The sequence below is a fragment of the Ahaetulla prasina genome, chromosome 2, assembly GCF_028640845.1.
Source record: "Ahaetulla prasina isolate Xishuangbanna chromosome 2, ASM2864084v1, whole genome shotgun sequence".
NCBI lineage: Eukaryota > Metazoa > Chordata > Lepidosauria > Squamata > Colubridae > Ahaetulla > Ahaetulla prasina.
In genome coordinates, this window is record NC_080540.1 from 71,322,127 (window position 1) to 71,345,134 (window position 23,008).

A 23,008-nucleotide genomic window follows, 5' to 3' on the forward strand; every position below is an offset into this window, starting at 1 on the left:
AAAATGCCAGAGACTAGAAACAATCTTTTAATATTTTGTCACTTGTATGTTTATAGACCACTTTAATCCCAGGAATCCATTTTCAGCTGGATTCAGATTTAGAGAAACTTGTGTAAAATGGAATTGAGTTTTTTGAAATTGTGCTTACTACAATATTTCAACTTGTTAAATTTTATAATTGCTTCCATTCCTACCTTTAGATACTATCTTTTTGATTCTTACATTTTTAGATAAGCCTAACCTGTTCTTCCCTAGTGCCTTATTTCTATTTTTCATTTCTCTAGGTAAGAGGATAAGGTAGAACTTTGCAAGCGGGCAAAGGGGCCTGTAAGTCCATGCTCCCCTTTTACGGGAGGCGTTCAGTGATTTTTGGTGGGGATTATAAGAGACTTACCCTATTTGGGTTGGGATCTCAGGACATTCTGGAAGATACCAGATTGGAGAAAAGACAAGCTTAACTTAAACTAAATTCTGAAAGAATTTGAGTCAGTTTCAAGAAGAGAAAAGATCAGCTCAGCAGTAGCTGCTGGAGATACAGTACAGCAAAGTAGGAAATATATTGACAATAATGATATTGCCCATGTGCCCTTTAGCTCCATTGCAGCTGCCTAGGCCTGTGTCAGCTTCTCCCACAACTGCTGCTGGCCTTCCAAACTTTTCCACCGCCATTGTCCTAATAGGTTGGGCATGGCTGGATCAGTCATGTTTTGGAAGAAAATTTCAGTCAGTGTGGCAATAAGTGGAAATTATGGAAGCTTTAATATGGCAAAGAAAAAAATTCCATTTCACTATTTCTGCCATTGTACGTAGACTTTGAGAATTGTAGAATACATTAAGATGACTTTTTGGCTTGTCAGGCTTGTTAATAATTTTTTTCCAATGCTATTCATATTTATACTGATAGGGAAAGAACGTTCCAGTACTGTATTAGAACAAAGACCAAAAAAATGATAAAATGTACAAGTTATTAAAGGATAATTAGAAGCTTTCAATTTTGACAGAGAGTTTGAAATGTGCTACGCAGAAACATCCACAATTGCTTTGTGCATATTTGGAAAAATACTGGTGGAAGAGATTTGGTCAGACATAAAACATGCAGGTGCAAGAAGACAAATTGATTTAGTTGAAAATAACATGTCACACCAAAGGTGGAATCTGAAGCCCAAATAATCATGTACTTGCCCTCCACAAATGCCACAAAATGGCTATTTTGTAAAAGGCAAACTGGGGAAGCTCAAAAATGCATAAACAGGCAAATGTATACTCTTATTCTCTTCTTTGCCTCTGAAGATACTCTCATTTTCATTCCTATAATGTTCTCTTTCATCCCCTAAATAACCATGGCCTTTTTTCCAGAACAAATGGGCACATTTCAGAACAAAGCGTTGTGTTCCAGTCATTTTTATTCGCTAAGAAAGCATGCATGCCAATTAATAGATATGAAGAACAGCACTATTAGAGCATCAGGATTACATGAAATTCACAATAAGTTCTAACACAGACACACAGAGTTTGGGGCATAGGACTGAAAACTGAGAGACTGAATTCTAGTTCCATCAAAGGCAAAGAAACTTGGCTGATTTGGGGCCAGTCACTCTTAGTTCTAGGAAAAAGGCAAGGACGAAAACAATTCTGAAAATCTTGCAAGAAAACTGAAATGATGTTGCCAGGAATCCAAAGATGTGTCTGTGTATGTATGTGTTTGTGTGCATGCGTGCACATAAACACATGACCACATGCAAATGGAAAAGTATGTCCTCTATCAGTTGTCAATCACCAGTTAGCAGAAATCTGATCTAAATGGCTTTTTTTGGGTCATGAACACTAAAACATGATTTACTGGCAGTCTTAAGAGTTGAGATTGTCTCGTTTTGACTTCTCATTACATACCTCAGTAAATAAAAACAATTTTTATAATTAAAATCTTATTTAGTTTAAGACAATTCATAATTATTACTATAAGGAACCCTTCAAGATGAATATCAGACTTGGAATAGTGTTGCTTTTAACAGCATGCATTTCCCCATTAGCTCAAAGGGATTTTTTTAAAGCACCTACTTAAAAACGTCTGGCCCTATTCCAGATTTCATCCAGCTGGACCTCCACCAAAGAACAACCTGCTATTGTAATCCTTCTTTGCTAATGATTAGGTTAAAAACCCATTTTTCTAGTTTGTCTTGATTGCTACCTTGTTAACTATTGCAGTGAGACTTCTGTGATTCAGTGCTGTGCTCCCTACAGTAGGGAAATCTTATTTTCCCCAAATTATGTCGGTTACACAAGGTAATTGATGGTTTCTTGTAATGGTTAGAGTGTTATATGGCTCCTGCAGAGAAGTGTCTCCTTTAAGAATGGTGGCTCTGACAGAAGTGTGATGTTGTTTTCATTATAGCTAGTTGTTTTCTTTTGGAAGCCTGAAAAGTCTCCTTATACCGGATCAGATCATTGGTCCTTTACCTCAGCATTGTTCACACTGATTGGAGACTCTCTAGAATTCAGATTTATGTTTTTCCATTCCCCAGCTTGTCCCAAGCATCACTTTGGAAACGAGGACTTCCTGCATGCAAAGCAGCTTCTTTATCGTCGAAGCGCAGTTTGGAACGTTCTGATCTAATCTTTGCAGATATATAATAAAACCGACGCGAGTCTCCAGCCGAGCCGAAGCGGGCTGTGTGTGTGCGCACATGCGCATCCCTATCACAAGGTTCGAAGCTGACCTCCCCATGCTTTCTTTAGCCCACTGTTGGGTTGTTGTAACTTCTATGCGTCTTCACGTAGAAAGAAAGAATAAAAAGCCCCACATCCATTGCCTCTGAAAGGAATGCGGAAACCCTGGAAACGGCCCTTTGAAAGCCTTGAACAGCACCGATACGCCGGAGACAGAGGGAGGAAACCTCTTTGGAGCTTATGAAGGCGAGATTGACATATAAATAGGTTTATGGCTGGAGGCAAAAAAAAAAAAAAAAAGACGAATGAACCCGGAACGCCGGCTGCCCCATCTCTTCCTCTTAGCGACACCCGAATCGCTTTGGGACGGAAAAAGCCAGCGAGGATGGCAGCAGTTCTCCCCGCCTGTTTCTCCGCCCCTCTGGCAGCTTCTCGCCAACCCGCTCGCACTAGCGGCTGGAGTGCGCACGCCCCCCCTTCTCCGCGGCGAGGAGCGGGAGACCCTCTTGTGGGGCTTTGCGCCCTCGGCAGGAGGCTCCTGCGGCCGCCTGCGGATGAACCTTCCCCCGCCAGAGGTCGGCATTAGAGACCGGGCTTCCTTTTCGCCCGCAGGCTCCTATGGGCTCGGGCTAGCGTGCGCTCCGTGCGGCAGGTCGCCTTTTCGCTCCTGCCTTCTTTCCTCCTCCCGGTGGGGCGACCGAGGTCTTGGCGGCGCAGCGCCGAGGAGCGGGTGGCAAACGGCTCAGCCGCGGCACGGATGTCGGTCTCCAGGTGCTGCAGAGGCGGAGGAGACGGCGCTAAACCTGAGCGCCTTTTGCAAGGCCGGGCTTGGAAAGGTAAGGCGCCCAGACGCGGGATCCGCGGACGACCTGGCTGCGAACGTGTAAAGTACAAGCGCTCCGGGGGAGGGGGCAAGGCAAGCCTCACGTACGCGCAAGCCGCCACCGCGGGGCAAAGAAGGAGGATTCCCGCCTCCTTCAGGCTGCGGCGGAGAGCGGCATTGGCCATTGCTATTTTTGACTCCTTTGCTTGCTCTTCCCCAGCTCAAAAGGGTGATTTTACAGCCCGCGCTCGCTGCTTTTTTCTTGCTCGGCCTCGCCCAAAGGAAGCCTGGAGAAGGGTGGGGGCTATTTCCCTGTTGTTTTGCTTGCTTGGCTTTCCCGCGCCCGGACGGACGGACTCCGCGTTGGCGTTGCTCCCTTCGATGTGGCCAGCTTTGGCTCTTAACTCCTCCTTGGGGGGGAGGGGGGGACCGCCGTTCTCCTTAAGTCTTCTGCTTGTAGCAAACAGATTCGGCTGCTACCGCCAAAATTTCTTCGTTCTGGAGCTCCAAGCCGAGGCTTTAGGCTTTGAGAAGCTTCCGGCCCTCTCCCCTACCCCCTTCTTGCTGCTTTTCATTGACGTTGTTGGCCTCTTCTTCTGTTGTCTTTACTACACATATCTGTCCCAAGAAAGCGCTGAGTGGTTTCTTAAGAATCGCCTCTGACCTCTCAGATACACTTGTTATTCAAGGTAATTTTATAACGAACAGATTTATAACGTAAATCTGACAGTGAGATGTATTGAGAGGCAGGCTACTGTTTTTCCTCTTCCCAGCTTTGTAAGGGCAGGTTGCAGATATTGATTAATAATATCTGCAAATGTTTACGAGCCCTTTTATCTTTGTGTCACCATGCACGGAGTATTTTCAAAGTAGATTCGTGGGGTGGGGGAATGCCGGATTAAAGATTCAGTTATTTTCACCCGTTGGCATGGTTTTTATAGAGTTGGGTTGGAAACAGATTGGGCCTTTTGTCAGAGAAGAAAGGGTTAACTCTTGCCTACTAACCCTTTTAGATTACAAGAACTGAGTTCTTGCTTAGACCAGCTTTTAACAATAAGGACTTGCCTCAATCCTGTAATACTATTTTGAGACATCAGTTTGCTCTGGTGAGGGCTCCACATTAAGGAGAGAATGTGGGAGAATTTCTGTATTCACAAAGAAGTAAAATCAGTTATGACTACAGAGCAGTGTTTTTCAAGCTTGGCAATATGAAGATGGGTGGAGGATTGTGGTTGGGGGATTCTGGGAGTTGAAGTCCACCCATCTTCAGGTTGCCAAGTTTGAGAAATACTGCTATAGAGAGTAATAGTTGCCAGTTCCATCCAGGAAATAAATAGCACTGAAGATTGTGAAATTTTGCCTCGCAGGGGAAAAACTGTTTTGTTTTTCAGGTTGATCTTTTTACCAATCCAACAATACAATTTGTCAAAGTAACAAGGTTTTTTTGTACTAGTTGCTATGAGACCGTCAACTATAGATGAGTCCATACATGTTGTATTTCAGTGGGTTATTACTCTGAACTGCGTGTTGCAACTGCATTGTTCACCGATGGGTCAACTGTGGCGGTTAACTTAAGCCCTTTATATACATAAAATATTATAAAGAAAATAGAAGAAGCAGCCTGGCAAAGATCCTATTACAGTATAATCAGTATATTCTTTTATAACTTGTACCTATATTAATATGCCTCTGCTTGGCATTACAATCCTTTCATATAAATAAATTAATAATTTCCATGTCAGTTATTTTGCTTTACGATAGAAAGCAATTATTAGTTGCGATTTATAGGAGTATAGACTGTTTATAGGAGTATAGGAATATTCAGTTTCATATGAATATAGTTGTCATATTTTGTAAGTTACGCACTACATACTCATAGATACTTACATAGATTCAAACTCAAGGACACTGGTTGAAAGTAAAGAGTAAGGCTCACATAATCAAAAGATGGCACTTGCCTCCATAAGCAGTATTTAGCTTCAAAGATACCACTGCACAGTGTTGAGGAGATTAAGGCTACTAATAACTATTAGATGACTCTGTATAGGAGATAATATTGGAGTTGGTGTATCTCTAAATATTAGTTACTGTGAGATTGAGTAAGAAGATGGTATATTCATATATCCTGGCTGCATGTGGAGGCACGTCACTGGTACTTTTAAATTTGTTTATAAATTATGTGATGGGATTGAATAATGCAAGATTTGTTCATGTAATCTTACAATAAATAGATATCATTCTTCTGGGTATGCTACTTGTCTGGGCTGCCTGGTGACCCAGGGCTGACAGGGGACACTATTTTTTAATTTCAGTTGCGATTGATAAATCATGTTTCTGTGCATCTGAAGATGGCAGTTTTCGATCAAGGGGATACTTAAAGAGCCTGATGTACTAGATCTTATTGGGCAGGTAGATATTGCTGGGAAAAAGAATGTCCCACAGATACCCAAGCTCTGAACCTTAAGGCATTTTAAATACAGCAACCAGAATCTTGAATTGTATTTTAAAGCCAATTAATAACCACTGAAGTTTTTGAATAGAGTAGGGGTGTCAAACTCAAGGACCAGGGCCCTGATCCGGCCCGCAGGGTGCTTAGATCTGGCCCGTGGGGCTACCCTGAAAACAGCAAAGGACCAGCCCGTGATGCCTTTGCCAGCGAAAAGGGAACTTGGGAGGGTTGCGGGCAGCCTTCCTGAGCTTCATTTTCCCTGGCAGAGGATTGCAGGAAGCTGTTGCAGCCGAAAATGGAGTTTGGGAGCTCATTTTTGCTGGCAGAGTGGTCAGGCACCCCCCCCCCCACGAGTGACATTGAGCTGGCCATGCCCACCCTGGCCACACACCCTCCAAGCCCCCCCCCTCCTGGTCATACACAACCCTGGTGCGGCTCTCAATGAAATCGAGTTTGCCACCCCTGGAATAGAGGGATCACGTGGGTATTTCAAGATGCACTCATAATTACTTGTTCTTTGCAATCTGGATCAGCTGTAGTTCTAAATACTCTCCAAGTAGAATGCATAACAGTTGATGAATTAGCAGGTGAGACTTCCTGCTCCAGAATATGAAATTTTATGCTAGCACAATAAATAAAGACACCCCCCCATAGCCTCAGAATTTACCTGTTATTTCAGGACAAATGGAGTGTCTAGAGAATCCTTACCGTACACATATAGAATTGAAGGTTGGTTATTGATTGTAATAAGAGTAGTTTGTGTGAAAATAAATGGAATGCTTAAAGAGTAGTTGAACATCAATGATGAAATAAGTAAAGGATGTGTGAGGTCATCTTGAGTGTTTGTTTATAGATAAATGTATAAGAAATATCTATGATAATGTTAAAGGTATGCTAGTTAGGATGTAAAGATATGTATTTTTCTATGCAGATGAGGCTGTGTTATTGACAAAGAACCCAAATGAGTCATAAGAGAATGTTAGACTATGTGAGGCAAGAAGGAATGTGGTTCTGAAAATGAATGTATCAAAAGACCAAGATAGTTGAGCTGGCCGGGGAAAATGAAGTGGAATGAATCATTGTTCATAAATGGTGAAATAAACAGAATACAAGTAGGTGTATTTATATCCCCTAATAGAATGTTTACTAAAAGAAGAAAAACAAAGAAATTTTCAGTCATGCAAAAGTTAGTAAAAAGATGGTAGGGAGTAGATGGCCTATTACAGTGATGGCTAACCTTTTTGCCGTCACGTGCTAAAAGCAGGGGCATCACAGGAGGGTTGCGCACATGCGTGCCCACACCCATAATTCAATGCGCTCTGCCCCCTGCACATGCATGTGCGACCCCCTGAGTCCCTCCGGAGGCCGGAAACAGCCCATTTCCTGACTTCCGGTGGGCCCGGAAGGCCCGAAAATCAGCTGGCTGGCGTGCACATGAGCACTGGAGCTAAACTAGGGCAATGCTCACGTGCCCACAGATATGGCTCCACATGCCACCTGTGGCATGCATGCCATAGGTTCACCATCACAGGCCTATTACACCTTGGTTGCATATATACAGTACATAATTTGAAGTGAGGGGCAAATTTCTGATGATTTCAGACAGTTCAGGATTTGCAAGGAGTCTGAAAACAGCTAATGATGTTAAATGTAAGAAGGGCAAGTAATGCAATTTGGCATATACAACACATACACATATTCCAAACATCACATACACATGAATAAGAGATCAGCTGACAGTGTGTATCATCTGGAAAAAGATTTTAGAGTCATAGAATGCTAGAATAATTAGAAAAGAACTAATGATTACTTATTTAGGAAGTTTTTTATACTAGAATTGAAATTCTACACCACTTGACTGCCTTTTCCTTAGAAGGGAAATGAAAATTAAAATAAAATAGTCAATGCAGTCAACACAGTTAGTTCCTTATACAAATTATGATTAGACTAGATCCTCCTATTTGGAGGACCATTGGCAATTCTGGTCATGTGTAAAATATTCTGTCTCTAGAGAAGGAATATTTTAGGGTTTCTGAAACCAGGCCAATTCAGCTGCCTAGGAGTGTGTATTTTGTAGAAATAAATCTGGATGAAGTTCATGGTGTTTCAATCAGCTTAAATTAAATAGGATTAATTCTAAGAAATGATAAGGTTCAATGGGAAAACCAAACATTTTGAAAGAAACAAAATTGTTTTAAAAGAGATTGAAGAAATTTATAAGGATTGGCCTATTTGTCTTAATGTCTGTTTTATTCCTTCTGGAATTACAGCAGCCTATCCTAAATGGCAGGTGCTAAGAAGCAGTAATGGAAGAAGGTGTTCACCCTCTGGTCCTGTTTAGAATTTTCTGAATGTATTTGATTAGCCATAATGGCAGAATGTGTTTCATTTTGGCTATGAGGCTGATCTGACTAGGCTCTACTTCAGTTCTTAGGATTCTCCTGTTTTGTGTTTTTTTGTATTTACATAGAAGTGGTGTTTGTACAGGAATTTACTTATTTACTTATAGCCCTCCTCTCACTTTGTCCTTGGCTAGATAAAGTGCAGTCTTTTATGGAATCAAATCTAAAAAAATAAGTCCCAATGTATTTTTTTGTACTGGCTCACTAGAGACAAAGAATTATATAAATCACATGAAGAAGTATATAATAAATATGATTCATGGCTATTGTTTTCCATTTTTAATCCACTATTAGTAATGTTTTAACTATTTGCAAATATAAATATGGAAGGAATGGGTGTTTTATTTTATCCTCTTTGATTTGCCAATATATTTTCTAAAGCATATCTAGTATTAATGATGCATTTTTTTCCAAAGTGTACACTATGATTTTTTTAAAAAAATGTAAGGCACTCATTGTGATTAGGAATGTTTTAGAAGGTTAGGAGTTGCACCTTATACTGCAGGTTTGATTAGTGTAAATTACACTGTCAATCTTTTCAGTTTATAGCATACTTAAGCTGGATGATAAGAGTTTAAGGAAGCTATTTTCTCCAGTATGGCTTAAAGTTGAAGAAACATGCCCAATTGTTGAGATAGAAGTGAGATTCATGAAAATGGCATTGGATCTGGATATGTGTGAGTTGTAATGATGGCTTTAATTTTTCATAGAATATCACTATAATAATTTCCTATCTACTGGCTTTATAGCTGCTAAATGCTGTTGGCCCTGTTAACATCCCCCCAATCTTTTGGCAGTGGAAAGTTTACTTTTTTTAATTGTTGGAATTTTGATATCAGCATATATGTGAGAGGGAGAAATTTAGGTAAACAATTAAAAAAATAGTAATGGGTAGTCCCTTTTCCCATTCGTCTGCAACATGGTCTTCATGCGGTCTACATCTGCCTAATGATCAGCTAGTCTGCTGTTGACAATTCTATCATAACTGTTGTTTTTCCATGAGTTCAGTTTCTCAAATTATTTATAGACCTGTTCTGTTGTAAATTATGTAGTACCCTTAGTAATGGAGAAACCTTTCTCTGGAAATGGCTCAATTTGAGTCAGCATACTGATTGGAAAAAATCCAGAAATATCTATGATATTCTTAATCATTATTTCTTGCATCTTTTGTAAAGGAATGCTAAGATGCTAATATAAAAAGGCTGTTACGCTGTAAACATTTTCCTATGGGCAATATGAGGCAGAACAGATATAACAAATGTTTTTAAATTGCAGTTTAAGGGTCAGAAATAGGCTGGTATATCATATGCTTTCTACTTCCCCAAGAAGAACTATTCCTTTCTATCTTAACTACGGTTGAGAATGTGATTGTACAAATATTAAGCATATTTAAAGGCTAACAATAAATTGATCCCGGATAAGAAAGATTACAGGTAGTTCTCAACTTACAACAGTTCATTTAGTGACTGTTCAAAGTTAAAAAGGCAAGGAAAAGAGCGAGTTATGACTGTTTTTCACACTTAATGACTGTTGCAGCCTCTCCGCGGTCACGTGATCAAAATTCAGACACTTGGCAACTGACTCATATGCATGACCGTTGCAGTGTCGTGGGGTCATGTGATCGCCTTTTGCGATTTTCCAACAAGCGAAGTCAATGGAGAACCCAGATTCACTTAACAACCATGTTATTAACTTAACAACTGCAGTGATTCACTTAATAACTGTGGCAAGAACGGTCATCGAAAGGGGCAAAATCCACTTAACAACTGTCTTGCTTAACATTAGAAATTTGGGGCTCAATTATAGTCACACAATGAGGACAATTCTGAAACTTCTGTTTCAAATTCAAAACAAGACTGTTTTGATGTCAGAACACTTCTGGACTATTTTAAAAGTAAGATCTAGTTTCTAGTAAGATAAACAACTGTTTCAAACTCAAAACAGAATACTAAAACATTTTGTGCATCTGTAATGGGTAATATATGATCACAAAGATTCATTGGCCTGTTCCCAATCTTATAACAGTAGTTAAAATTGGCATAGTTAATAAGTATCTTGTTCAAGGTATATTCTTACCTTTTTCAGAGGAAGACGAGACCCAGTTTGGTCTAGTGGTTAAGGCACTAAGCTAGAAAGCTGGAGATTACAGCCATGGAGGTTGGCTAAGCGACCAACCTAAGTATAACACAAATATACTCCACTTATTCATACTAGAACCAGTATATTAGCTACATACCCTACACTCGTGCATGTAATTAGATATTGGCCTATGATTTTTATCTCTCTCTGCCTTTTTAAAATAACCGAACAAAGTATGTTATCTTACAGAGCATTTGAGCCCTAATGATCCAATACATCAAATTGATGGAAGGAAGCATTAGAACTTATACAAATTTTCCCTTGAGATAATGCAGTATATAAATTTTTAATACTGTAGTTTGAGATCTTTGTTGATATTTTGGAAATTGAAATTATGCCAACAAAAGGCAAATGGACATTTTACATCTATTTTTATATCCCTTGAACAAAAGGTATATAAATTTTTGTTTCAATAGAGCATGGAATCCCAAAATTGTTTGTTTCTCTAGATTAATATAAAAAAGCAATCTGATCTAATTCAAGATAAATTTGGAAGTCTACATAAGAAAAAAATAGTCTCCAAAATAACCATTACTAATGGGAGTTGCCCAATGAGATGTGTATTAGCCACTTCTTTAATATGTAATTTGAAAATTTAGACTGCATTAATTACTGATAATATAATATACTCCTTATGGAGTATATAGCAGAGTTTCTTTGGAAACAGATTCTTGTAGATATGACATTTATCTCTTACATTTTTGCCTTACTTTTGCAACTGTTTTATTATATTTGTTCTTACACTGTTTTTTCTTTATAATTGTGTCAACATGAAATTACATACATACATACATACATACATACATACATACATACATACATATTTGTTTTCGGAGGTTTTCACGGGTGTTTGTATATAGGTCTTTGGTTGTTCAGGTTTTCTCCCGTGTAGAATTGGAAGTGTCTTGGCGACGTTTCGACGAAGTCTCATTCGTCATCTTCAGGCTTCAGCTTCGTGCTTCTGGGAGCAATTGCTTCTGGGAGCATTGCTCCCAGAAGCAGTTGAAGCCTGAAGATGACGAATGAGACTTCAGCCATCGAGCCAAGACATATATATATATATATATATATATATATATATATATATATATATATATATATATATATAATGTTTTGTTCATTAGAATTTTATACACACACACACACACACACACACACACACACATATATATTCTGAGGTTTTCACGGGTGTTTGTATGCAGGTCTTTGGTTGTTCGGGTTTTCTCCCGTGTAAAATTGGAAGTGTCTTGGCGACGTTTCGACGAAGTTTCATTCGTCATCTTCAGCTTGGTGCTTCTGGGAGCAATGTGTGATCGCACCTGTTTCTTCCTTTTAACTATATATAACTATATATAGTTAATATATTTAACTATATATAACTATATATAGTTAATATATATATTTATATATATATAATATATATATATAAACATATATGTTTATATATTTATATATATATATATAAACCTCAGAAAACAAATATATATATATATATTTTCTAATGAACAAAAAACTTTTTATGTAAAATTACTGCTGGTATAGCATATGTATTATGTGCCATATGTGTATCTAAATATGACCGGATAGGAGTAGAAAAAAAATCCACATACATCTGCAAATGTTACATTTTCTAATTTTCAAATAAGCTCCAGAAAGATATAGATGGCAATTGAAAGATATATTTTAGCTGCATAAAATAGTGTCTGTGGGTGATGTGGTAACATTAAAAAGTTATGGATAAAGAGACAGATCTTTCCACATTTTTCCAGTTGTACTCTTGATATTTAGAATTATTTTAAAATTGTGTTAAAAAGTTTTGAGGGTTCTTCATTCTTCTAAATTCAACAGACTTCTTTCAAAGTAATTGTTTGATCTTTTTGGAGGGGATCTTTATCAATTTCAATCTGGTTGTCAAATACTACTGGAAAAAATAATAATTGGTAAGTGAGTATAAAAGTATTACCATAATTAAAGGACTAGTTATTTCATGTTTTCTAAACATTGAAAAACAATTGGAGATTTGCAGCTGAAGAGATGTTTCTTTGTGAACCCTAACCCTAACGGAAAAGTTAGAAATTTGTAAATATATATTGCTAGTGATTACAAACATGTTTAATTAGCACAACCTTGTGATCATTTTGTGTCTTGATTATTACAAAGTAAGGTCATTTAAGACTCATTCATATGTTTAAGCATTCTGAGCCTGATATATGTGAAATAAGATGAATCAGTATAATTTCCCTGAAGGTTTATGCATCACATGCCATTATTTTGGTAAGTTTGTTAACTCAGGGCAATTATTTGATATTTTTGAGTTAGATAGTGTATCTTTAAGGCTATTTTATTTTTGAATCTCAGGAATTTAGTGATATTCATTTTATTGACATTAAAAATTTACCTTGATTGTATTGATTTCCAGTATGCTGACTTTAATTGCTTCGCTGCTTTAATTAATGACTATTCAGCATTGCATATTATTGTATAGGAAAAAGAAGAAAATAAAATCTCTGAATTTGTTTAGCTTAGTTCTTGCTTTTCAGTTTTTCATACAGATACATATTTATTGTTCCTTATCTCACGGTAATTCCAGTTCACCATGGATAATTTGCATATTGATCAATTACCATTAAATTAGCTTTTGCATACATTGTGAATCCATTGATGTGTCATCTGAGCAGATTACATTCTTGTAAGAATGTAATCACTGTAAGAATTACAGGAACCACTGCAGCCTCCACCAATATCATATAAACTATTATACAGGTGAGTATAACAGTCTGAAAGACATATATATTGAATTCCTGAACTCCTAAAATGCCTTTAGTTGTATAGATTCAGATTCATTTTTTAACAAAACACAAGTAAAATAGTTTGGCCAGATCGTTAATGTATCCCCTCTGGTTGGAGATGCGTAATTGATTTTTAAATAAATTGTAATCGTAATTTTGAAATCCTCTTGCTGCATGCATGAGTTTAGAACAATGGGTGTTTTAGAACAATCGAGAGTTTTCTTTAGTATATTGAATTCTTTCAACTATCTGCCTAATACCCAATACCGCAGGTGAATTTATATTACAAATCATTTGAGAATTATTTTGAACACTGTATTAGAAACAGTCTTTAGTCATTAATTTTCACCTTTATAGGACACTATGTATTTTGAGAACTCACTTCCTTATTCCAGCCTTGCTCTTGGTGTAATAATTGATATTATTACTAAAGTAACAGCATGTATTGCATTACACAATCATTGCTTAGACAGTAGGTGCTACTGCTTGCAAATATTCAGTCTTGATGCCCTTGAAACGGCATTATAGCATATTGAGCGTATTTTCAATTATCAGTTAAATAGGTTGCAACGTACTCATTTGTATAAGAATATCAAGTTTGATATTTCAAACATTTTGAAAGAGAAAATGATGAAATAACACTTACACTTGTTGCTGTTACCATATATCAGTGATGGCAAACCTTTTCAGCACCGAGTGCCCAAACTGGAACGCATATGCATGTGTGCGCGCCCAAAGACAGCTGGCTGGCGCATGTGTGCCTGTTTTTTGGCTGTTTTCAGACAGTTTTCCAGGTCGTTTTTGGCCTGGAAAACAGCCTGTTTTTTTGGCTGGTTTCTGGCGCTCCGGTGCCTGCGAAGTCCAGCTGGCTGGAGCACATGTGCACGTCAGAAATCAGAAGAGCAGTTGGCGATGGCACGTGTGCCCACAGAGAGGGTTCTGCGTGCCACCTCTGGCATGTGTGCCATAGGTTCTCAAGAAGTAAGTGTATTAGGACAGCAGAGAGATACTTCTTACTCACCTTCCCTAAATTCTATTTTCCCCATTCATTTTTGCAACACCTCATTTTATCTGACTCAAGAGGCCTTTCACTGAGAAGAGAATAAGCAGCTGCATTGGGGAGAAAGAGCTAGAAAGTGGCTATGTATGCAGAAGTATATGGGAACAGCAAGGAGGAGCTTCTGAAGCAGCCCATCTATAGCAAAACAATTATTAGCCTTCACGGTCTTATGAGAATTAGCAGATATTATTTGGTTTTTTAGACCCCTCTAGAATCTCTCTTAACTTTCTCCAGTACATAGGAGAAAACCAAATTGCATCAGTTTACTCAGCTCCTCGGCACAAAAATTTGTAAGGAGGGACACTTAGTACAAATTGCTAGTAACTTGTGATTATTTTGTGTAGGCATTTTGGAAATGGGAAGGGTTGGTTCCTTCCCTATTGCCCTCTAACATGTTGGGACAGTGCATAAAGCATTCTGTTAAAGTTGGTTTCTGAGATTGCAAATGAAACTTGTGCATCCGCAATTTTAGGCCTCTGAGGTAATTTAAATTTATTTTTACTCATTATAGCTAGCAATATATTTTCTTATTTTCTAAGAGTGACCTTGACAGATAACCGCTACATAGATTTGTCTCATCTCTCTCTCTCTCCGCAAGAATTTTTTTCCATGCCCCTTCCTATTTTCTTTATTTACACTGAAAAAAACAAATTAAGATATCCTTTCTACGAGGAATATTTAAATAACTCTATTTTATATGTCTTTCTTCTTAAAGTATAACTAACATAAATGGGCTGTAAAAATCAAATGACCACAAGATAGAAGAAAAGACATAAAAGAAAATGCTAACTCTTTCCTGTCATGAGTGGTCATTGAGATTTTTGCAGTTTTATTCTCATAATTAAAATTGTGGAATATTTTTCTTCAAGTCAGATTGAAAAAAAGTTTCTACTTAAAAGAAACAAGAAGCCTGCGGCTAAGAAATTGGTTTTGTAAAAACTATTAAGAACTTTAAAAATTGAGATCAATCTTATGTTATCAATTTTCTGTGTTTTTAAGATTTAAATCCCAGCTTTCAGTCAAATGATTCTCAAGGCATTTCACAAGGAGCAGGTAATAAACAATGTTGTAACCCATGGAGAACTTTCCTCCTCCTCTCTTTGATGAAATGGATACGAATAAAAGGGAATATTAGGACAGGGATGGTAGGCACGTTGGTGCGCTTATGCATGCCCCTTAAAGACCTCTTAGGAATGGGGGGAGGTTGACAGTAGACAGTCTTAGGTTAAAGTTTTGTGGGTTTGGGGAAGAAACCACAGAGTCAGGTAGTGCATTCCAGGCATTAGCAACTCCATTACTGAAGTTGTATTTTCTGCAATCAAGTTTGGCACGGTTTACCATAAGTTTGTATCTATTGTGTGCTCATGTATTGTTGTGGTTGAAGCTGAAATATTCATTGACAGGTAGGACATTGTAGCAGATAATTTTATGTACTTAGGTCGGACCAAAGATGGCGAACTTCTTGGTTGTCTAAGCCCAAAATTTCAAGTCTGGTGGCATAAGGTATTCTGTTGCGGGCAGAGGAATGGAGGACTCTTCTCATGAAATATCTCTGGACTTGTTTGATTGTATTAATGTCCAATATGCAATGCGGGTTCCAGACAGATGAGCTGTATTCAAAAATTGGTCTAGCAAAAGTTTTGTATTCCCTAGTTTGTAGTTCAATATTACCAGAGAAGAAGCTATACAATATTAGGTTAACAACTCTTAATGCCTTTTTGGTTACAGTGGTTACAGTGAACTCTGGCACTTAGATTATTTGAGAGAGTACTCCAAGGTCCTTGACAGAGTGAGGGTCCTCTACGAGGTCGTACCCGCCCAGCTTGTATTTTGTGGACCAGAGTGTACTTCTCTCTGGATATTATCCCAGGAAAAATAGATGCAATTTTCTTTTTTCTCCTTTTGGTAGAAGGGTGATGTATGGTTTGTAGTTGCTGCTACTCCTTTAGCCAATGAATCAGGCCAACAGAGCTTCCTATTTCCCCCCTGGAAACAGGCTACAGAACATACAGAATTGCAAGGGAATTGGAAGACTTGGAAATGACCTTGGAGGTCTTTTTAATCCATCCCCCTACCCAAGCAGGAAATCCTGTATCATTCCAGACAATTGGATGACCAATCTCTTCTTTAAAATCTCCAGTGACGGAGTATCCACAACTTCTGAAGGCAAGCCATTCCACTGATTAATTGTTCTCACTGTCAAGAAATTTCTTCTTAATTCTAGGTTGAATCTCTCTTTGATAAATTTATATAAGCTATATAGACTTCTTCTAGCCCTTGGGCTGTTTGTCAGAATGTGCTTCACTTCTACAGTAAAGCCTCAGGAAGGAGGTCATGATTTTTAACACATTGTGGTTTGGAGTTACGAAAACACAACTGTCAGTTTCCAGGTATAAGGAGTAACTACTTCCTTCTTTGAATACTTGGATTTACCTTAAATTTCCCAACAAGATTTTGAAACAGTTAAAATCTCCAGTTTCAAGCATTATGCAAGCTATTTTATTGCACAACAGTAAACTTATTCTTAAATTATTTGTCATAAAAATATTAAGATTGTTTTTTTTTACTTTTGACCTTATTCTGAACTAGGTAGAATCTAGTTACATCCAGTTTGACCTTGAGACAAAGTTTTATAAATTGGCCACAATACCATGATTACTAAAACTCATCACATATGTTTTTCTCTTCAGTAATAAGATATGTTGAATAAGAATCTATTTTGACATGTATCATTAAAGATTGTTTTCTACTAAATAGGGTACATTAGATGAGCTACATTAACTGCATGGTTAGGTGAACAATGAAACCATAATACTCAGAAGTTATTTTTATAATTTTTCAATCTGCCCTACATCAAAATCCAAAGTTCACTTGCTGGGACAAATGGCTACTTTCAAAATAATCTTATTGACAGAATTAGTATGCTGCAAAAATACTTTTATGACACCAGAACTCCAATGTATTTTTTTTTAAAAAAGGCCTGTAGAAGTTATTTGGCCAAGTATCCACACAGAAATTTCTCTGTCCTCTTTGACAAATGCTTAGAAAAATTTGCCAAATACTTCCCTTACTCAGTGAGGGAGTTTTTCTGTTTCTTTGTTTGTAACCCTTATATAGCCGCCCATCTTTCAGCCAGCTCTGGGCGGCTCCCAATAGAGTAGATCCAAAGCAAAACTAAGGCTTTTAATTTAGTTTTAAAACCAAAGCCAAGCCTGTGTATTTCAGTACACTATAGTTCTCTGAGCATTTATTCTCTGCTGTATAGGTGATTTTTTAAAAAAAATATTTTTCTCAATCTTGGAACATATGAAGTAAATTCATTCATTTCCTTAGTGTTTTTTTTAAAGAATAGGGTCATTCTCTCTGAGCGTGGGGCCAGCAGTCAGGAATGGGTTAACTCTGTCATCTATCCTAGGACTGAGTCTGTAAGCTGTTAAGCTCCTCCTCTTCCTCTTGCTTCCCAGCTTTCAGACTCAGTCCGATCTGGATGGACATATTTAGCTGAGCTGCCCATTCTTGACTGAATTTGCAATAGCATTGGCTCCCAAGTCATTGGTTGAGCCATTCCAGCATGAAGGGTGAATTCCTGACCCCACTGAAGGCCGCTCCTCGGTGTTTCTGTTCAAAAGGCTCCCAGATCTCTGGTGAGCCCTTGACTTACCAGCGCGAAAGGCTTATGCCTGATACCACTGAGGACTGCATCTGGTGGTTTTCGCAGGCGCCTCCTCACTTGACTAGTGGCAGCCCCTGCGGTTCCAGAGTGAACAGCTTTGGTCGGAGCCCGCTGACGGCTGTTTCCTTCATGACGGGTCTGCCAGGCGGTAGATCGTCAGAGCAGCATCCCTGGCTTTTGCCCAAACGTCTGGCTGGTCGGACTGGGGTTCAGAGGCTTCCAACCCCCACTCTTTTTACTCCGTGGCGGTGCTTGCCGAAGGAGGACAACGCAGCCACGGTCGTTCAATCTACGGCAGCAGTGATCTTGGTACGGCTGTTCCCTTCTTCATCAGGCCGGGTGGAGGATCGTAGTGCGGCCTTGCCACCTAAAAACACCAGCAGCCATTTCTTTCAGCCCTGCCTGCGGCAGATCAGGCCTTCAGTTTTAGTTCCTCTGCTACTTCAGCCACCCGCCATTTTGAAGCCTGCCTTGTGCTGATTAGAAGCCTAGGCATAGTCTAGCAGATCCAAGATGGCAGCTGCCTCCTCTGCCCGGGCCTTCAAACGAGGTCCTTCAGACCAAAATTTAGCAGGCCCTTCTTAGCCGGGCCCTTCCAAGAGGGACAAGGCTCTGCAGGCTGTAGCCTCTAAGGCTAAGATGGCATCTAAGGCCTCGGAGAAAGAGGCCATCAAGAGGCACAGGGCCATAGAATGGACAATAGAAAAGGCTATAAGGGAAGCTGCTCACAGGAGCATGACTCCCCCCCACAAGGGAACCCTCATCTGGTCGGCTGGTAGCAGCAACTCAGGGGACTTCAGTAGCTTCTTCGGCCCAGGACCCTCCCCCAGCCTGATGGGGAATCTTCTACTTCTGCCTCTAGACGTGCAGGAGTCAGTGAACATCTGTTTGCCCCACTGCAGGATTCTTCAAGCCAGCCTTACAGGCCCCAGGGTGACCAAACTGAGTCCACTAGGCCCCAGGAAGGCCAGGCAGAGGCTGTCCTCCCTTCCGCTACAGCTGACATCAGTGAGGAAGAGGTCTAGCCCCTTGTATTCTCTAACCTAGCCTCTCTTTTTCAAAAGGCTGTTTAATGTGGCATTGCTCTGGAAATGAAGAAGAGAACCAGTTCCTGAGTGTCTGACCTTACTAGTTCTCACAATCACCTTCAGCAGTCATATTTGTCTGCAGACTTAGATCACTCTCAGGCCCATGATTATGGGGCTGCCTCACCCAGCTATGATTCTCTGGCAAAAGAGGAGGTGAGAGAACAGGAACTCTCAGAGGTTGAAGATCCAGGTCTTCAGATCCCTTCTCCATAAGACCAAGTCCACCACATGGCTGGGTGTCACTCAGCCTTCATCTGCTTCTGCAGGGGAAAAGGTTGATCCCTCAATGTCCTTGTTCGAGGAACCTACCTTCGAGGCTGAAGAGGTCCCGGCCCCTAAATTATTCAGGGATGCAGTACAGAGACAGTGGTCTGCCCCTGTTTCTGGGCCCAACCCCAATACCTCAGATACACACCTCTATAAAATGGCAACAGATCTTTCCACCATCTTACAGGTTCCTGAAGTAGATCCTCCTGTAGTTGCTTTCTTTGCCCCCTCTGTTTTGACTGGACCCCCAGAGGAGAGTCTCCGTCCAGAGGACAAAATGTGTGAGCATTCTTTAAATAAGGCCCACCAAGCGGCAGCCTGGGCCATTAAGGCTTCTTCAGCCGCTTCTTTCTTTAATAGGGCTTCACTCCTTTGGATAAAGCAACTGCAAGACCGCTTACCTACTTCGGATACTAGGCTCATCAGGACATAAACAAGATTGTGGCCGCCCTAGAGTACTTGGACGCCACTTTTAATGCCTCCAGGTTCGCCGCTAAGTCTATTGGCTCCACTATTGTATCCTGCTGCCTTCTCTGGCTATGCCAGTGGCAGGCGAACACCAAGAATAAATGGAGGCTGGCTTCGTCCCCTTACACGGGCAACAAAGTCTTTGGCGCCCCTCTAGAACCTTTCTTGATCGAGTCTAAGGACAAATGCAAGGTCCTTCCTAGCATGTTCCATAGAATTAAACCTAGATCTGCTGCCCCCTTTTGGCCCTTTTGGGGTTCGGAGGCCGGCTATTCTGGGCCGAGGGTGCAAAGATATTTTCCCTCCAGGCAGGGCAGACTCCAAGATAGACAATGTGGTCCCAATCAGAGAGGTCAGCCCAGATGCTCCTTCCAGGGTGAGCCGGGTCACCCCTTCTGTCGTTCTTGTTGAGTGCTCATCTGCTTCTCCCATCGGGGGCCACCTGGCTCTTTTTCCCAGCCAGTGGGAGGTATTCACATCGGACGCTTAGGTCAGGGAGACGGTCAGGTTGGAAATTCTTCTCCTCCTGACTCGATTTCTCCGATGCCCCCTGTTGTGGGATCGGTCAAAATGGCTCCTTGTGGAATTGGCAATCGAACACCTTCTAGACATTCAGGCCGTAGAGCTGGTTCCACAGGAGCAACACGGACAAGGATTTTAATCTCGTCTGTTTGTGATACCAAAATCCTTGGGGGAATGGAGAGCAATTCTCGATCTCAAGTCTCTGAACTGTCAAATTGTTTACCGACGGTTCAAGATGCAGTCTTTCCAGACCATCTTGGAGAGCATCGGGGTGGGGATTTCTTCACGTCAGTCGTCCTGATAGATGCTTATCTCCACGTACCCATCCACCCGGTCTACCGAAAATTCCTTCACTTCTGCCATGCAACTTGTTATTATCAGTACTGTGCTCTACCTTTTGGTCTCCCCTCGGCACCCCGAGTTTTCACCAAATTGATGGCGGCGCCGGTGGGCCACCTCTGGACTCTGCTAATAAGGATTCAGTTCTACTTGGATGATCTTCTTATCCAGTCAGTTTGGAGCGCCTAGCGCAACAAGACCTGGAGACTATCTAGGTCTTGCAAGCCCATGGTTTTTCTATCAACATGACCAAGAACCAACTGGTACCGACAACCTGCATCCAGCACTTGGGAGCAGTCATCGATACGGTCCAATGCAAGGTCTAACTTTCCCAGGAATGCCTTGCGGTCTCTGGTCAGGAAGGTCACCTCAGGGAGGACAATCTCCTTGAGGTTGCACTCCCAACTCATCGGAAAGATGGTGTCATGCATCGGCATTGTGCCATGGGTACGGCTCCACTGCAGGGTTCTGCAGTGGCATCTTCTTCCGTATCAATGGGCTCACACAAGCTCCTCTGCTCGCAAAATTCGGTTAACCCCCACAGTCCTACTTTTCCTCCGGTGGTGGTTATTCCCATCAGTAACCAGGGGCCAGGAGGTCTGGGAACCTCACGGATGCCAGTCTTTATGGCTGGGGGGCTCACCTGGACTACAGCATGGTCCAAGGTCGGTGGGCTCTAGATGACCTCGACCGCATCATACACTGGTTAGAACTCCGAGCTATCCATCTCACTCTTTGAGTTTTCCAGGACAGAGTACAGAACCAACACATTCTGATTCGGACAGACATTGTGGCCACCAAGGCCCACATAAACCGCCTTGGAGGGACCCATTCATGGCACCTCATGCAGGAGGCCGAGAGGTTGGGTCTCTGGGCAGAGACTCATTTGAGGTCCATAAGGGCCTCACACATACCAGGGAAGGCAAATACACAGGCAGACCACCTCAGCAGGGCCCCAGTGAATCCAGGGGAGTGGCGCCTGCCTCCGGTTTTCTTCCGGGAGATAGTGGCTCGCTTTGGCTGCCCAGACCAACCTCCCAGACCAACCACCAGATGGCAAGATTTTTCTCCAAGTTCCTGGCTCCGGAGGTAGAAGGCATGGACACCCTACTCAGCCCTTGGCCACTGGGCTTATTATACACCTTCCCTCCAATTCTGGTAATTCCCAGAGTTCTTCAAAAGATGTTGGAGGAGGCAGCGGAACTCATTTTGATTGTTCCTCACTGGTCTCGTTGGCCCTGGTTTGCTGACCTAATGGCCCTGTTGGTGGCTCCCCCTTGGAGGCTCCCCCTGGACAAGGTACTCCTCAACCAGAGGGTGTTGATCCACTCGCATCTTGGGTGTCTCCAACTGACTGCCTAGTGATTGAGCGGTGCCTCCTGAAGGGTTGTTATCTCTCTTTGAGGGTCATTGCCACCATACAAGCATCACGTCGCACCTCCACCAACCGCATTTACAACTCTACATGGTCTACCTTCACCGACTAGTGAAAGGAGAGGAACCTGGTCCCCACGGAGGTACACGTCCTGGAGTTTCTGTGGGATGGGTTCGAGGCTGGATTGTCCCCTAATATTCTTCGGAGACAGGTATCAGCCGTTTCTTCTATCTTGACGTGTGGGTCCACGGGTCCCTCTCCAGACTCCCTTTGATTAGACAATTTCTTAGAGGGGGTACAAACCCCCGCCCTCCCGCCCTTCATCAGTACCCAACCTGGGACCTTTCTAAGGTGCTCAATGAGCTCACCCGGAGTCCCTTTGAACCCCTGCGGGACGTAAGCCTACATTTCCTCTCCTATAAAGTGGCCTTTTTGGTCGTGATTACTTCAGTGCACTGGGTTTCCGAGCTGGCAGCTCTTTCCACCAGAGCTGACCTGTGTATCTTCCATGCTGACCGGGTCATCCTTCAATTAGACCCCACCTTTATACCTAAGATTAATACACCTTTCCTTAGGGCTCAAGAATTGGTGCTCCCTAATTTTTGCCCTAATCCTTCCCACCGATTAGAACACATATGGCACACCTTAGACGTTCGAAGAGCTCTTTGTATCTATCTTAAGCAGACCTCCTCTCTTCAAAAGTTGGAGAGCCTCTTCGTGTCCTTCCAACTGGCAATCCTGGGCCATAAGGTTACATCTTCCACCATTGGGCGCTGACTTCGGGCAACTATTGCCAAAGCCTACGATTCACATGCTTTGCTAGCTCGTCGCTGGATTACAGCTCATTTGACTCGCAGTGCCGCGACTTCAGCGGCATGGTCTACTCAGGCTTCCTTAGAAGAGGTGTGCAAGGCTGCCACCTGGTTGTTCCCTTCCCCGTTCATCCG

The 23,008-nt window shown here is 41.3% G+C and overlaps 1 protein-coding gene and 1 long non-coding RNA gene across 2 annotated transcripts in view; one reads left to right on the top strand and one right to left on the bottom strand.

The window, feature by feature from the left end:
- LOC131193680 (uncharacterized) overlaps positions 1-23,008 on the bottom strand; it is a 36,199-nt gene that overhangs the window by 12,673 nt on the left and 518 nt on the right. The gene's annotated exons all lie outside the window — the stretch shown is intronic.
- Positions 2,996-23,008, top strand: part of PFKFB4 (6-phosphofructo-2-kinase/fructose-2,6-biphosphatase 4) — a 79,031-nt gene continuing 59,018 nt past the window's right edge. Inside the window, exon 1 of the mRNA XM_058174135.1 lies at positions 2,996-3,503. Coding sequence (XP_058030118.1) covers positions 3,425-3,503 — 79 coding nt within the window. The 5' untranslated portion in view covers positions 2,996-3,424. The remainder of the gene's footprint in view (positions 3,504-23,008) is intronic.